The 16,446-nt window shown below is 40.4% G+C and overlaps 1 protein-coding gene across 6 annotated transcripts in view; it reads left to right on the top strand.

Moving 5' to 3' along the window:
* LDLRAD3 (low density lipoprotein receptor class A domain containing 3) overlaps positions 1-16,446 on the top strand; it is a 107,333-nt gene that overhangs the window by 47,781 nt on the left and 43,106 nt on the right. For 4 of the 6 annotated variants that reach the window (XM_085062662.1, XM_085062661.1, XM_085062665.1 and 1 more), the window contains exons 3-4: positions 8,647-8,772; positions 11,167-11,301. In XM_085062662.1, the coding sequence (XP_084918788.1) occupies positions 8,647-8,772; positions 11,167-11,301 (261 nt within the window). The remainder of the gene's footprint in view (positions 1-8,646; positions 8,773-11,166; positions 11,302-16,446) is intronic. The other 2 variants (XM_085062664.1, XM_085062663.1) reach the window with 1 other exon arrangement.

Genomic DNA, 16,446 nt, shown 5'->3' with positions numbered 1-16,446 from the left:
TAGGGCCATAACTCAGAGGATTCTTTCTCCAGATTCCCTTGGTCTTGAGGATGCAAAACTTAGCTCTCACATAGTCCAAGCTGTAATTCTAGTTATTGCCCATCTTCCTCCACTCAGGATCTTGAATTCCACCATCTCATGGTCACTGCAGCCAAGGCTGCCCCCACTCTTCACATCCCCGACCAGTTCTTCCTTGTTTGTCAGTATGAGGTGCAGCAGAACAGCTCTCCTCAATGGCTCCTCCACCAGCTGCATCAAAATGTTACCATCAGTGCTCTGCAGGGACCTCCTGGGCTCCTGTGTGCCCATGAGTTGTTTTTCCAGCAGAGATCAGGATGGCAGAAGTTCCCCATCTGCACCAGAGCCTGTGACTGTGAGGCTCCTTCCAGCTGACTGGGGAATTCCTCCTTAAAAACTGTACAAAACCAATCTTCAGTTATCTTATTCTTGCTTATAACCCAGTAATAACTTGTGTAAAAATCTAATGAAATTTACACCTCTTTTTCTAGGTAACTAGAATATATAGCAGAAAGCTAGGAATTACTCAATAAAAGTAGTTGTATGTTTTGTAGTAGTTGCACATATACACATGGTAGACCTCTGGACTTCTATTCACATCTTAAAATCCCTGAGTGCTTTTGAGTCTCTTTCTGTGTTTCTTGCTGATTCCTGTCATCTCCTCGTTGACCTGGAATATTTCTTGCAAGTAGGTAGCAAACATCAGAATTCTTAAGCAAAGCTGAATATTAAACTATGCATGAAATGAGCATCTGCATTAATTGGGAGGATGCTGTAAGCCAGCTGCTGATCTTTTTGCCACTTACTCAGATGGCTCTCAAACTTGGAATATCAAACTGGAATTAGCTCTTGTTTTTATTCATGATTAAGCAACCAAATACTTAGTAGTTATAATAAGATTTGTAATTAAGTGACCATGGTGAATGTTTCATTTGAAGCTCAATTACACATGAGTAAGGGCAAGTGCAATAGCTGCTTATGTTTGGTAGCTTTTTATGCAGGGAGATCAAGAGGCTTTGTGGTGCTAATTATTTAATCCTCTTGATGGAGGTCAGTAAATTGCCCAGTGAGAGAGCTTGGAATTGGACAGGTTGAAGAGTTGGATGGAATCAGTGGCACAACTGAAAGAAAGAACAGGTAGGTAGTATTCCAGCATTGAGTGAGGGATTGATGCCCATCAAACACACACATGTTTCTGAGGAGCACTGCTACTACAGTGCCTTAAGGGTGGTGTTCTGTTCTGCCTGTTTGCATCCTGAGTAACTTAACAACTCTGAAGTTGTGCTTAATTTGTCATTTAGTATGATATTATTGTTCGAGTTGTTTACTGAGTAGTAACTTCCGAAATACTTCTCTTAGTGAGAAACTGCTTTACTGAATGCCTGAAAACCAAGGTTTTTGTCTGTGCCCTCTTCTGACATCTCGTCTGCTTTGTGATGATTTTGAACACTTAAAACACAGACTCCTAGACCATGAAAGATTATTTTAGGGCTTTACTGTCTGGCAAGAAGTAAAGGCCACTGACTCATAGTAATTCAGCTCTGAAGTGCTTTCTTTTTTCACCCTTTTAGAAGGAAGCAGTTTACTCTTCATGGCAGCAGACTCTCATGGCTTTTTTTGCTTTAGCATTGTCCTTTCTCTCTTACTGCTAACTATAGTGTAAATATTACTCATGTAAGTGGGGGATAATTTACTATATTGGAGGCAACCTCTGATGCTTCCTACTGGGCTAATTTCACTACTTAAAAACAACATAAAATTGCTTTCTGTAAAATAAAGTGCATTTTAGGTTTTTTTCTCTGTGTTTGCATTAGCAGTTTAAGAATAGCAACTCTTTCACCTGCCTGGTTAAACAAGGAGCAAAGGCAAGAGTGACCCAAGGGCTTTTTGTAGGTGAAATGAATGCTCTGCAGTTGGCTGTGTTTTGTATCGTAATTCATTAAATTAAATAGTTGCTTCATTTTGAACTGGGGAAGTCCTAGCATAGAAGACTGTTGGGTGCATTTTATACCGGGAATATTACTCAAGTGCTAGCTTTTTTTTCTAAGTAGGGAAAAACAAACAGAGGAGGTGAAACTTCTCTGTGTTTTTCTGCAGGACAGCCCTGTTCCAGGGCTCTGTGAGCCTGCAAATGATGCATTTGCCTTCCGTGCTGAGGCAGCTGAGTGACTGCAGGCAGTGATGACTTTGCCATTGGGAACAGAACTGAAAATACTGTAGGTTCCAAACAGCAATTAACTAACCCAAAATAGCTGTAAGTGTTAACAGGGTTAGAGTTTATATGAGTTCTTGGGATGAAAGGAATCATATCCTGGTGCCATCCTGCTTGTGTTACGCAGTGTTGTCAGATCAGTCCTTCTTTGTAAATTAAAGCCTTTATCTCCTTCTTGTAAAGCCTTCATCGAAGTGCTGCACCTCGCCATGCATTTGTCAAGAGTCTGGGTTTACAGTGCTGTCTGATGTGGCCATGGCATCCCTCAACCTATATTAACAGCAGCAGAGAAGTTTAAGGTGTTGATTATCAAAGTCAGGAAAATGCCGATAGCTCTACAGTAATGCAGTATCTGCACGCAGTGGTTTCTGTCTGGAGAGTTGCTCTTGTCGCATACAAGTAATCAAGTTTTGATTAGCTGAATAAATCACTATCTGTTGTTGAGATGTGTAGCTGTGAAGCAGCATAAAGTTACTTTGCTTGATTGCTACTTGGAGAGGTTCTAAGGTAACAATTTGAGTTCAAAGATGCTCAGGTTCTGTGCAGTTTACTTCTATCTGTATGTTGTTGCAAAATGTCAGCTCTTGTATCTGCTACATCCGGTTTCTTCACTTCAGATTGCAAAATAATTGAGCAACATTTTAAAATATAAATGTTTGTAAAGTTAAAAGAAAGAAGTAGGCTTATCTACTGGCCACATTGTGTGAGGTGCCTGTTGAGTGCTATCTTTGCATGTTGCATGCAATAAGAAGTGCCCAGTTCACTGTAACTAGCTGGAGGTGTAGATTAGCTGGCTCAACAGTAAATCAGTCATAGAATCACAGAATGGTTTGGGTTGGAAGGGACCTTAAAGATTATCTAGCTCCAACCCGCCTGCCATGACCAGGGATACCTTCCACTAGACCACATTGCTCAGAACCCAATCCAACCTGGCCTTGAACACTGACAGGGATGGGGACATCTACAGCCGCTCTGGACAACTTGTACCAGTGCCTCCCACCCTCACAGTAAAGAATTTCTTCCTTGTATCCAGTCTAAATCTCCTATTCCCTTTCAGCATAAGTCCTATCACCCACCACATGCCCTTGTAAATAGTCCCTCTCCAGCTTTTTTGTAGATCCTCTTCAGCTACAGAAAGGTCACAGTAAGGTCACCCCAGAGCTTTCTCTTCTCCAAGCTGAACAGCCCCAACTCACTCAGCCTTGTCTCATAGGAGAGGTTCCCCAGCCCTCTGATCCGTTCTCTGGACTCTGTCCAACAGGTCGATGTCCCTCCTGTGCTGAGAACCCCAGAGCTGGATGCAGCACTCCAGGGGTCTCACAAGGACAGAGAAAAGGAGTAGAATCCCCTCCCTTGCCCTGCTGGCCACACTGCTTTGGAAGCAGCCCAGGATATATTTGGCTTTCTGGGCTGCAAGGGCACATTGCCAGGTTATGTCTAGTCTTATCCACCAGAATCCTCAAGTCTTTCTTGGTAGGGCTGCTCTCAGTCCATTCACCCTTCAGCCTGTCTTGACACCAGGTTTTTCGTTGACCCAGGTGCAGCACCTTGCACTTGGTCTTGTTAAACTTGTAGTTATTACTGTTAATTATAGAATGCATTTGATAACTTTGCTGCTCCGTTCATAAAAAGAAAAATCACCTCCCCATCACAGCTCAGTTGTAGCTTCCTAGTCAGGTTCCAAATCATTGTAGCTGTGTGTATCAAAATTGCTTTTATTCAAGAGGGTTATCTATATAAGCTTATATAGTATAAGGTTTTACGCAGTATATGCCAAATCTGATTTCTTTTCCTCTGCTATTGTGCATCTTGGCTGAGAAATAATAAAATGGATTACATTTTTTTTAAAATAGTACTGTTTCACACTTGGGATCCTAAAGATAGCAAAATGTTTTTCTGTTACTGCTGTAGAGCTGTGCCTGCAAACTGTCACATCCTCAGTGGAGTGCACTACTGCTCCTGATGGGAAGTTAGTATTTTTTTTAGAGCTTTGAAAGAAGAGGGTGGGAGGATTGGTTTCTGTGTAGCATAAGGAGTGACTTCACGCACTTGCACGTACAACTGCCAAAATAGTTTTTTTGAACTTAAGCAAAGCAACCTGGAGGGAACATTTGGCAAGCCTGTACTGTGGCCAGCAGCTCTCTGCCACCATCTTCACCATTTGCTTCATGTTTGAATTTTAATAGATGAAAAGAATATTTTAGTGAAGAGCAATTTCTTCCCATGGGTAATGGAGTCACAGGAGGCTCCTCAAGTGTGTGGTAGTTCACTGACACCTCTTTTTAAATGCCATGGCAATTCCCTTTTGTGTAATGTAAATACAGATTCGCATTAATCTTCCAGTCCTGGGTTTCTTCTGTCATGACTAGGTAACAAATGAAGAGTGGAACTGGAGTGAATTGATCCTTTCTGCCATAGGCTCACAAATTGGTTGAGTGGCAATTTTTTGGGGTGTTTTGAGACTTGCTATGTTGAATCCAGACTGGATCTGTATTTGAGTAGCCTTTATTACAGTTATGTAAGTTGCTCTGTGGTTTCTTGCTGTATTTCACCCCTTCCTGTCCAATATGTGGTCTCTCAGTTTCTTTCTTTCTGGAGACATGGGTTCAGGGGGACTTGCCAGTTCCTTTAAAAACAGCCAACTTCTTCCCTTTCCTTTGGCTGGTTATAATACCTTGGCTAAATAAGGTCAAACAATCCACATGTGCCTGTGTCCCTTTTCACTTCTCTTTTGTCATTTTCTGATGTCCCCGTAATTTTTGATTACCCTGAGCCTGTTTCAACCAAGCATAACAGAGAAGAATATAGATTGCAAAGACAAAGATGTCCTTGAAAGCTTATCGAGGCTGAAATCACCGAAATAGCCAAATAGATAGCTACTGGCAGATAAATATAAAGCTTCTCACATACAGGTCTGCCTGAAAACTTGAAACCTGTGCATTAGAAGACACAATGATGAGCAAAGGAGAGGAAAACTCTTTTTGTAGCAGTCATGTAATGGGTGTAGGAATTGCAGAGGAATGCTGGAATAGTGCAGCACATGACTTGAATGTGCTATAGGCTGTCATGATCCTGGTGTACATATCTGTTACGTGTTAGGGTGCAGAAGACCTGAAGAAAATGGTAGCCCCTTCATGTTTAAGGTATCTCCAGTGATCCTGCAGAATGGGAAGGTAGGTTTGTGCTCTGGAAGAAATGATTGCGCCTTCCATAGGAGCTTTATGAGCAGTCACCAAAAAATACTTGCTTGAAAACCTTGGGAAAACTATACTAGCAGACAAGAAGAATATCAAATTGAAAATGAAGCTGAAATTCCTCAGTGGAGTTCTCCAGAGTCACAGGACGTGACTTGGACTAAGCCATCACTGGTTTCTCGTTTTTCCTGCATTTGTGTACAGTATATGAAAAATGCATTTTGGGTCTGGAATTGGAATTTGGAAAACTCAGTTCTGTTTAGGGCAAGACTTGTGTCTAGCAAGCAATTGTCTGTGTGACTAGGGAATCACCATGGTGGTTGAAATACTCTTCTATATTTCTAGGGTCTGTAATGTAAGTATAAATTTGGATTGGGATTGGTTTGTGTATATATCATGGCTGTTGCAAACATAGAGAATTGCATTTGGGTTTTGTTTGTTATTTTTTCCTTCCCTCCAGTTTGGAAAAAAAAAAAAAAAGTGGACTATATAAAAGGGAAACTTTTAGATAATTTGAAGGTGTTTAGTTTCTTGTTTGGTTCTGGTCTGTGGTTACTAGTATGTGCTTTTTTATAAACAGTTATTCTAAAACAGAATTTGCTTATTCTCTGGCTGCTGTCTCAGAAGACAGAAAAATGTCTGGGGATAAAATGTTGAACTAAACATTATATAACTATCTATGTAATACTTATATTAAATAACTATCCTGAATGGTTTCTCCCTCTTTTTTGGTGGGGTATCCATATGCCTTATATGAAAGAAAGAGTTCGTTTTCCAGAAACTTGACTTTGTTCCTGGTCATTCCAGCATGTTTTTCTTCTGAATGTGACCAAACATCGAGTATTACTTATTGGCTTTACTGTGGTAGCTCAAGGTAATGTTCCAGATGTGCTTTGTACCCTTTGGGGCCAGAGCAGCCGAGGGTGTTGTGTCCTGTGTCTGTCATACCTGAAATAGGGCTCTTGCAGTGCTCACCACCACTTCTGGCTTTGACTAGGAATGTGCAGGCACATGACCTCTCCTCTTCAGAGAGCCAGAGGCTCAGGTTATGATGATTCACAGTCTGAAATCTGTCAGGAAGAATAAGGCTACAAGAGTAAGAGAATGGTCTATGACAGAAATGTTGGAAGTAAATAATTTTGAAGCCTTAATTTGTCAAGATTTTCTGAAAGGACAAAGAGAGTCATTGAGTATGATTTTCCAGAAAGTTGATAGCCTCTGAATGCAGACCCCAATTACTAAAGTAAACCTGCTTGAAGAAATGGGATCCAGTAAATGTTAACAGATTTAAAAAAAAAAAAAAAAAAAAATTGCTTCCCTCTTTTGTTATTTCTTCTCCTTGAAACTCTTGGAACTTCTACCTTTTGTTCTCTCCTGGAACTGTTCTGGCTCAAAATACACCTCTAAAATAAGAAGTTGTCTAGAAGCAGTCATTTGACATGGGGAATATAAATTCACTCTATGGTTTCAAAAAGATGTTAGCTTTTATAGAAAGGAAAACAACAACAAAACCACAACATGTGAAGCATTGGGCACTTCTTCACATACACATGTTATTATCACACTCTTTTCAGCAGCATCTTGGCTGGCTTGCTAGTGTATTAATACAATCTGCTTGCTTTGATGACACTGAATCTATTGCTGAGGTTGTTTTGCTGCTTTTGTTTAAAGACTGGGAGTATGATGGTGCCTCACACCTTGTGGTTACTGACTTATTTAGCTGAGATCAGTCTGTCTCAGAACTCTAACACAGAATTGGCTCTTTGAAGTTGTGTGAAGAATTGCAGGGGCTCAAATGTCTCTGCTGATGGTTTTCCATTGCCAGTGGTGTGAAGCACAGTGGCTACTTCAGGGTAATTTATCATCTGCTTTTGTGCAAAGTAATGGCTTACTTGCTTTTCCCCAAGTGGACCTTGCATACTCTTCAGAAAAAGTGATAGTTGAAAATATGAAATCTAGTGATACGTCGTATTTTACATTTTATAATTCTGATTGAAAACTACTAGTATAATGAAGAAAAACATGTAAGAGAGGAACTGCAGGAATTTGGTTTTGGAGGACACTTAATCAAGTGACAATTACTGAAGTTGTGGTTTAAAAAGGTTTGTATATATTCTGTTGAGTGGTGGAAGAAGGCTTTGCTACAGCTGTACTTAGTAGTTAATCCTGGAAGAGAGGATTCCTTCCAAATTAGTGCTGTTTATCCCTATTGGATATACACTTTTTTTGTCTGTACACTGATAGTCCCTGACCTCGTCCTGGCCTTGTAAAACTGTGCAGGTGTACTGATGTGCCATAGGGCCACATAAAGAACTTGCCTCTTGCTGTGATACCCAGATCTGTCACATTTCAAAACCTGTGACTTGTAAGCACATCTTGTAGATTTGGTGTAGGAGTCAGAAACATTTGCTTGAAAGGGTGGCAGGCTCTGGATCTGGCTTCTTTTCTGGTGTTCTGCCATCAGTGGCATTACCACATTGCACCATACACACCTTCCTGCAGTTACCAGTATACTCTGCCTGCAGAGACTGCCTTTGCTTTAGAGTGGACTTTCTGAAGAGTTCAGTGTCCTGTGATATGGTCCATCAAGTCATGAGATAGTTTGAAAAAACAAAACCTATTTGTCTTGTAACATTGCTTTTTATGTTGGGAGTTGCTTTGTTCTCAGCTGGTGGTACCACAGGACTGAACAAGTGCTTGCCTTGAACGTCATGGTGGAACCATCTGCATCACTCTGGCTGAGGGCAGTGTTCTCTTCTTGCTATGAAGAGTTGCTGTGCCATAAAGTAAAAAATGTGTAGTATTTGAGATCATAATGAGATTCTGTAATCATTTTTTAAGCACATTTTGATGCTGTTGTTAGTATTTTGTATTTTATGAATACCTGTGCTGGTACTATGAAATAGATGTATGTAGTTTCTGTACTGCATAACTGCAGCAGCAGATATGGTGGTCCTTTTGCACCCAGTTTAAATAAATAATGTTAATTAAAGGCAGTGTTAATTATAGCATTTTGTTTTTAGAGTTTGCAGCCTGAAAAATATTTCTGTGAGAGTCTCTTGTGTTTCTTATTCTCACAAAGACACTAACTTGCTTGGAAGGCACCTAACATCAGTGCCAATAGTGCTGCATAGAGTGCCCTTAACTGTACTGCTATGACAGAATCTCTGACCATTGTAAATTGCTTCCCTCACCTCTGCCCACTTCTGTCTCTTCTTGCAGCAAAAGCCAAATCCAAATGCGGTGCTACATTCTTCCCCTGCGCTAGTGGGATCCACTGCATCATTGGCCGCTTCCGGTGCAACGGCTTTGAGGACTGTCCCGACGGCAGCGATGAGGAGAACTGCAGTAAGTGGGAGCACGCTTGTGAGTGAGGGCAGTGCTGCTTATTTCACCTAATTGATGCTACTTAGAAAGGAAACATTCGGTAGCCTTCAGTTTCTGAGTCAAATATTCATCCTTTTCATTTGTGACCCAGATGATCCTTGGCTTTTTTCTTCATTAATGAGATCCATCTTGCTCTGTACATAATACTGTATGATACTTCAAGACCCTGAAATGGGTTTTAAGCTGTGTGTTTGCTTTGAACTTGTTCTTTGTACTCAAATATAACTCAAATTGGGCAAATATTAAATACAATTTGAATTTTTCCATTTTTCTTTGCCTGTTTTTTGTCACTGAAGAATATGATGTATTTGGTCATCAGCACATTTAGGTTTCTCTGTTTATACATGTATTGAAACAATAAACAAGCAAATAATAGTATATTTAGTGAAACAGGTTCTTGGAAGGAGAGGGAGCTTCTTGAAGCCAGATGTACCTGCCAATGCACAGCAGCAGGGAAGTTGTAGCAGAGAGATGGTCTGAAGTACTGCTTGTTTTGGGCTAAATCCTCTACGTGTGGCTGCATAGATCTATTTGTATCTGTAAGTCCAGCAGGGATGTATCTTAGCAGTAGGGAAAAGTTATGTTGAATCCAGCAGCTCTCTTGTTATTATCAAGAGCTGGTAAAAACATGGGTCTCTAGGTTAAAGCTTGCAGCAAAATACTTGCTCATTCTCCTATCAGAGCATGCTGAGGTTTTGTTTTCAATGACTTGTAAAGGTCAGGGCGAGGACAACAGACATCAGCTTTCAAAGAAAACAAAAGGGGCAATCTTTACAGGAATCTATCACTGCTTCATGGAGGTCTTGCCTTTCTTGATGGTGGTTGGTGTGCTTTCCCTCACAGCATGAACCTCTCTTTTAAGGTGGCATCTCTTGTTGGCCTGGAGAGTCTGCTTTGGGCCCTGCAAGGACTGTGGACTGTGGCAGGAAGTCAGCACTTCTGCAGAGCAAGTGTAGCTAGAGAAACATTGAAGGCTAAGGAAAGTACTCTGGGTTGCACTTGAACAAGTGGACTAAAGATAAGTTTTGACAAAAGTGCTTTGACTATCCTTGAGGTGATGGACTGACAAGTGGATGGTCTCAGCTGAAAATGTCCCAGCTTATGGAGTTCATTAGGAATGATAACAACTTCCCATGAGTTTGTAGCGTGTAGCTCCAATGGGACCTTACAGCTGATGATAACATGCTGCTGATCTCCCCATTGTTCTATGCCAGTGAAGCACTTGGTGTTTGCTAGCATGTCTAAATGTCTAGGCACTGCTTATGAAGAGGAACAACCATGTAGGTTCTAGGGTGACCTCGAAAATCAGTGTGGTCTCCAAGTGTGCAGCAGTTTCAAACCAAAGGCGCTTTAGCATGTTCATCCTAAACATGCTCTTGTGGAGCTGGAGGAATTGGGAGTGTTTGCTATATGTACTGCAGGGCAGACTTTAAAGGGTTTTTTTTTTTTGTTTTTTCTTTTTTTTAAATTTTTTTTTTAACTCTTTAAATGTAGCTCTTACTTTAAAGAATAAAAACTGGAAGCTAGTTAGTATTTGGAAGCTGTAATCCCCTTTGTTCTTATAGAGAAGCGGTTGGAAGTAGACAAGATGTCTAAGCAGCCTTTTTAAGGTTTTCAATTGGAAAGCTGCATTCTGTTTTAGTCCTCCCATTACCAAAAACTGTTTGGAGTTCAGAGAAGAGTGCCAAAAATTATTAAGGGACAGAGATTGATTTATGAATAGATATTAAAAACAGTTAAATTATACATATCTCAGTTAAGTGATGACTGTTGAAGAATATGATTGTATATGACGTATATGAAGAGTGCAAACACTGTTCTTTAAGAAGAAGTTGAAATTCAAACAGTGAGAGGCTGAGAGATTTCAACATTGCTGTTGTATCAATTGAGATGGTGAGAAGAAGGGGGAAGAGAAACAGAGGTAAATAAACCACTGCCTGGCAGTTCTCTGTCAGAATTGTTCTCTTATGATATGAAACTTAAGCTGAGCTGAGTCTTCTGAAATGGGAATCAACAGTCAGTGTTTATGGTAGGCAGTTCTACCCTCCATATGTCTTCAGTGCGAGCAAATGTGGAACAGTGATCATGATTGGGGCTCTCATGAAAATGAACAGAAGGCTTATCACAACTGTGGGTGGGCTAAATCTCTGCTAATTGTAATGAATCTTGCATGAATGAGAAGTTTCAGCTCTCCCTGGTTTAGAAAGCCAGGGTTGGTTTGATTGCCAAGTTACTCCCACGTAACCAGCAAATTGACCAGCTGTTGAGTTGTGACCTGTGGTTGATGCTTATCAACTATTTAACTGCCTGGGCAAGAGAATTTCTAATGCAAGATCTCACTTTCTCTTTTTGCAGCAGCAAATCCCTTGCTTTGCTCTACTGCCCGATTCCACTGTAAAAATGGTCTTTGCATTGATAAAAGCTTTGTGTGCGACAGTCAAAATAACTGCCAAGACAACAGTGATGAAGAAAGCTGCGAAAGCCCTCAAGGTAGGCACACGATTTTTACTCTTTTCTGCAATATTGTACCAACTCAAATTAACATGGAAAAGGCTCAGCAGAAAATACCATTGCGTTGGCTTGCTCTATGTTGGCTAGAGCTGCAGATAGTGAGAGTGAAATGTGTAGAGAGTGTGCACATGCATATATTGTATTCTCAGTGCTCAGAAGACTGGTATATTTTTCAGTTTGTAGAAACACAGTTTTGGAGAAAGTACTTACAATCTGTGATCTAGTGCTCACTGAAGTTGCTGGGAATCCATTTAGTACTTCTGTGAGATGAATTGGACCCAGGGGGTTTGATAGCAAAACCTCAGTTGGAAGTGAATCTTGTGTATTTACCAGATGAATAAATCTTGTGTATGCTTAAAGCATTAGATCTTCATTGCTCAGTTACCTTCTGAAAGGCATGTTTAATGGCAGGACAGGTCTACAGGGAAAGCATTTATTCCTACCCTTCCCCTGAAGACAGGGAAGAAATTTTTTTTTTTTAAATTGTTGTGTATTGAGTCCTGTGACAATCTCAAAACACAGTCTTTGATGTTTTTATTCTTTTCAACCTCTTGTATAAGTCTACAGCAAGTGCTTCCCAGTTTTGTTTCCTGTAACTTAATACCACAATATTTTATAAAACATGAAGTATATATGAATGACTTGAGGTTGACAAACAATGTGTATTGGACATCTGCTGCTAAACATTTTAATGTCTGAGTTACTACCAAGAGACCAGAGTAGAAAAAGTATGGGAGATAGTGGATATTTTCAGGGGAGATGTGATGTGCTTTAGCTTATAGAAAGCAGGACACATAAAGAGAGATAAAGTAGCATGTGAAGGAAGTAGTAATTAATGAAATTGAAGGAGAATTATTTCAGTATCTACCTGCACTGATCACTTAATCTTTTGTGCAAAATCAAATAATCCTGATCTTAAGATGCTGATAAATATTCTTGACAACTCACAGAGGAAGAAGAAAAACACACAACAGCAATGCCAACAAAACAGGGTTTATAGCAGTGGTGTGTGACAGTCTCTTCTGTGTCATACCTCTGCTTAACCTATGAGCTCTTTCCTTGCCTCCACTTGTAAAGGTTGAAGGGATCATCTTGTTAACTCCTCTGTGTGCTGAGCTACATCACAGCCTGGGAATGTAGCTCTGCTTGGATCTGAGCCCCAGAGAGGGTCTGGCCTGCCCCTGCTCTCTGTCAGGAGCGGGGACGAAAGGGCTGCCGAGGGACAAGCAGGGCTGGACCATTCTTCACCACAGCTCTAAGGCAGCCTAATAAGATTAGGGTGGTAAGGTTTGGTGTTAGATTTCTTTTGCTTTCTCTCTTTTTATTTGCTTCTGAAGCTTAAAGCAGTGGTGCTACTCTCCTAGGTTGAGATGAGTGCTTCTTCTGCAGATTAGTTGGCTGGATTGCCTCCAGGTTGTTTGTTGTCATGACAATCTGCTTTTGGAACTGTCTGTCAGGCCTAAGAGAAGAAAAGAGCTGTATTTCATGAAGCTGTTACTTTTGTCTTCGTATTTGGTCCATCTGGAAATATTAGATTAATAAGAGGGTTAAGCAAAGTAATTCTGTCTGATCATATGTGCGAAAGAGGACCAAAGAAGGAGGAAGGAACTCTGTCATTAGGGCAAGAACAGCCATGGTTGCAGGCTTTCTAATTTAAAAAGAAAAAAAAAAATAGTCCAAGTATGGGGCTGGGAATGAGGAGTTGCCAAAGTGAAATGCTGGTTGTGAGGAGCCTGTGTGATTGGCTTTTCCCTTTGGCTGCTCAGAGCCTCCCTGAATTGCTGTTTCACCATCTGTAAGTGGACAACGCGTGGGTACCTGTCTTTCAAAGCAAGGATTAAAGCAGTGTAATGTGTTCAGCTTCCCATCTGAATGCAAATGACGATTCCCTCTGGAGTTTGCAGCTATGGGTATGTCTGTCCTGGCTTGCAAACACACTGACTACTTTGTGTTAATTGGGAATTAGAGGCTACTGTGGACAGTCTTTCATTTCTCACAATTCTTCCTACAGCAGATCTAATTACTGTAATTACAATGTGTTTCGTGTTAACACAGTACCCAAGAATCCTCATCGTTAACTAGAACTCAAGTGCTCTGGGTACTTAGGGACAGAGCAGGGCCAATCCTGGAGGGTGTTATAAAATGAAGATAGAGGGGTTTCTTCCCACTGGCTATGTTATGTCAAATGTGGAGCTTTAGTTCAGTGTAATTGAGTGTAATCTGACATATGAGGTTGTCCTTGTGTGCTATTTTTCTATCTGTAAATATGTTGATTTAGAAGTCACTAAGCTTCTGAACCACCGCATGAGAGTGTCATTATCACCATTTAACAGATGGGGAAGAGAGGGCATAGATCAGCTAAAGGAAATGCTCCCAGAGTGCCATCGTGGCTGGTAGGAATAGAGCTTCATCTGTGCTTGTCTGCTTCAGGGGCATGTCATTAGACTTAATCAATGTTTGCAAACTGTTTTGAGATACTATGATAACATGGGAAATAGGAGTGTGAATTATTAATTGGTACTTTGCTCTCCTTCTGCTCTTGGGTATACTGACAAGCTTTTTAAATTATCACCTCTTCCTGCTCTTCCATGAACTTCAAAGCCTCCTTTATCCTGCTGTCATCACTGGGAAGCTCCAGTGGCATGTCAGTTTGGTTTGTGTCAGATATTCCTCCATGCATAAGGACCCTTTCAGTCAAGAAGGGTTACTCTGCAGACTAGGAAAACAGGAATGTAGCCTCCTCAATATGAAAAACATATTGACCCAGCTTTGACATGGAACACTTCAAAATGTGCCATCCTCGGTGAATAACAGCTTTTAGCATGCTGCAATTTGAGATGAACCTGAGGACATGTATTTATAATTATTAATTTTAGTCACAAATAACAGCAGACTTATTTGAGAGGAGGGAGGGCCTCCTGACTTAGTTGTGAAAATGAGAGGAAGATCAAATTTTGGAGGAGGTTTCTGCCCTCCTTTCTCCTTACCACTTGTAACTGAACGTTGTGTATCTTCCAAAGGTTTGTGTTTCATGGGGAAAGTGTCAGATTAAACAGTGCCCATTGAGCACCAAATCAAAGAATTCTCTAATTCCTGACAGAAGTTATCTGTGGCGCTTGTTGCTGCCATGATAAACTTCAGAGCTATTAGTTTAATTGCACCCCAGCTCTACTTCGGTCATCTCAGTTATCCAGCAGTGAAGTGGCATGGCAAAATATTTCCCTTAATCTGGACTGTGGTGTATTCATCAAAGTATGTGCTGGAGTTTTGGGATTGCATAGAGGATATAATTGCATGGATTATCCACACCAGTCAAATACATGAATTGCTTATGAATTGTTCTTCCTAGGGCGTTACTCCAGGTTTAACAGCACCAGCAGTGATTAGAAATTTCTGCTCCTGTTCTGTGCTTAATGGATCTCAATTCCCTCAATTCTCTCCCCCACACACTTCTTTCTCTTTTGCCTCTGTTTATCTGACAGTGCTAACCATTCATAGCATCTACTCTGGGTATACTCCTCGGGCCTCCTGTTGCTGGGGGGATTTCCTGTTCTGTGACAGGCATTCTCTCAACTGGAAAGGAATTACTCCTTCTCAGTATCTTCCAACAACCATGTAAATTTGTTCAGCTCTAGGACTGTGTTTAATTTATTCTCTTAATTGATTTGGTGGTTGTTTTAAATCTAAATATGTCCTCCCAGTGCTTCTTCTCCTCTATTTTGTACTTTAGTTTAGAAGGCTCTAACACTGACAAAAGCATACTGGGTAGTTTAATTCAAACCCGATTTTGTTTCATAACCCTTCTTTTCTTTCCATCTAAGTTTGCTAAATACTTTTACTAGCTTCAACCCCGTTGCCTAGGAAAGGGAGTTTTATTGCTGCTAGTCTGTATTCACGCTGTCTGCTGCTGTAAGGAGAGGCTCTTGACTTCAGTAATATTCCTGAAATTCTAGCTCTGCAGTTGTTTATAAACAGTACCATTGTGGTCAAGTTATAAACCAAATGTTTTGCAATTGTTCATAAGTTGATTCGTGTCCTGTGTATTTGGTAATGTCCACTGTTGCACACGTGGATACCTCCTCCTTTTATTTTTTGCCTATCTTTTCACTGAAATTGCATTAGGATTTTGATACACCCCAGTATTCTGGAACAGATTCAAAAGCATACAGTTTTAGAAGTCTCTGTTCTTTCCTCTGTGGCATGTATGAATTGCTGGTATGAAACTTCTCAGCATATTAAAAAATAAAAAATCTGACCCTGTTTTGAAGAAGTAGAAAACCATTCAAAATGTGGACTTATTTTAATAAATTTTAAAGTGATAATACGAATTCTGCAATGTTAATTTCTGTGGATTAAGTTACAGGCAAAGCTGGAAGTGGACAGGCTGTGGAGGTAAGCACTATGTCCATTGCTAATGTTTGCATGATTGAGTTGCAATGCAAAATGGGTTTTAGAACTGACAGCTAAGTGGAACAGACGTACTCTAAATTTCAATGAAATACCACAAAACCTAATTTATGACACACAAATAGCTCCCAGAACATCCCACTCCGTATGGAGCTTGTAACCAGCCCTTTGCACGTGGTAAATTGAAATTCTGAAATTCCCAAATGCTGGGGTATCACTTAGACATCCCAAGGCTTTGTAGTCTGATCCTGTCTGTATACATTTCCTTTTATTGAGTCTCTCTTTGACTCATTATTGTTTATGTCTGTAAACTGAAGCTCAACTTGCAATTATTGTGCATAATCTTAGCCCAGATTCAGCCGACAGCAGGAATTTAATACTCAGAGGCAGACTGAATAGAAGCAGAAACTTGAGGAAGGATACAAATAAAATGTCACTGAATGTTTTATTAAATGAAGTCTTTGCCTGACCATATTTAGCTTTGTAATATCCTTCTTTTGTAATAGTTGCTAGATGGAAATGTTTTTGTTAGCTGTGAATGTTTTCTTTCCTGTGTTACTCTATTCCCTGGATCCACCCTTCCTCTTTTTTCCCTTTTTTTTTCCTCCTCAAAAGATTATTTATTTAAAAGGGTTCTTATCAAGAAAAACCTGGATCCATCTGTATGGACTAATAGGTAAGGTGAGCTACAGGAGGCAGGTGTTCCTGTAGTTGGTA

Source organism: Lichenostomus cassidix, chromosome 5 (genome assembly GCF_008360975.1).
Source record: "Lichenostomus cassidix isolate B80296 chromosome 5, HeHo_3.0, whole genome shotgun sequence".
Classification (NCBI taxonomy): Eukaryota; Metazoa; Chordata; class Aves; order Passeriformes; family Meliphagidae; genus Lichenostomus; species Lichenostomus cassidix.
The sequence above is the reverse complement of the archived record's forward strand: the minus strand, read 5'-3'. Positions and strand labels throughout refer to the sequence as shown.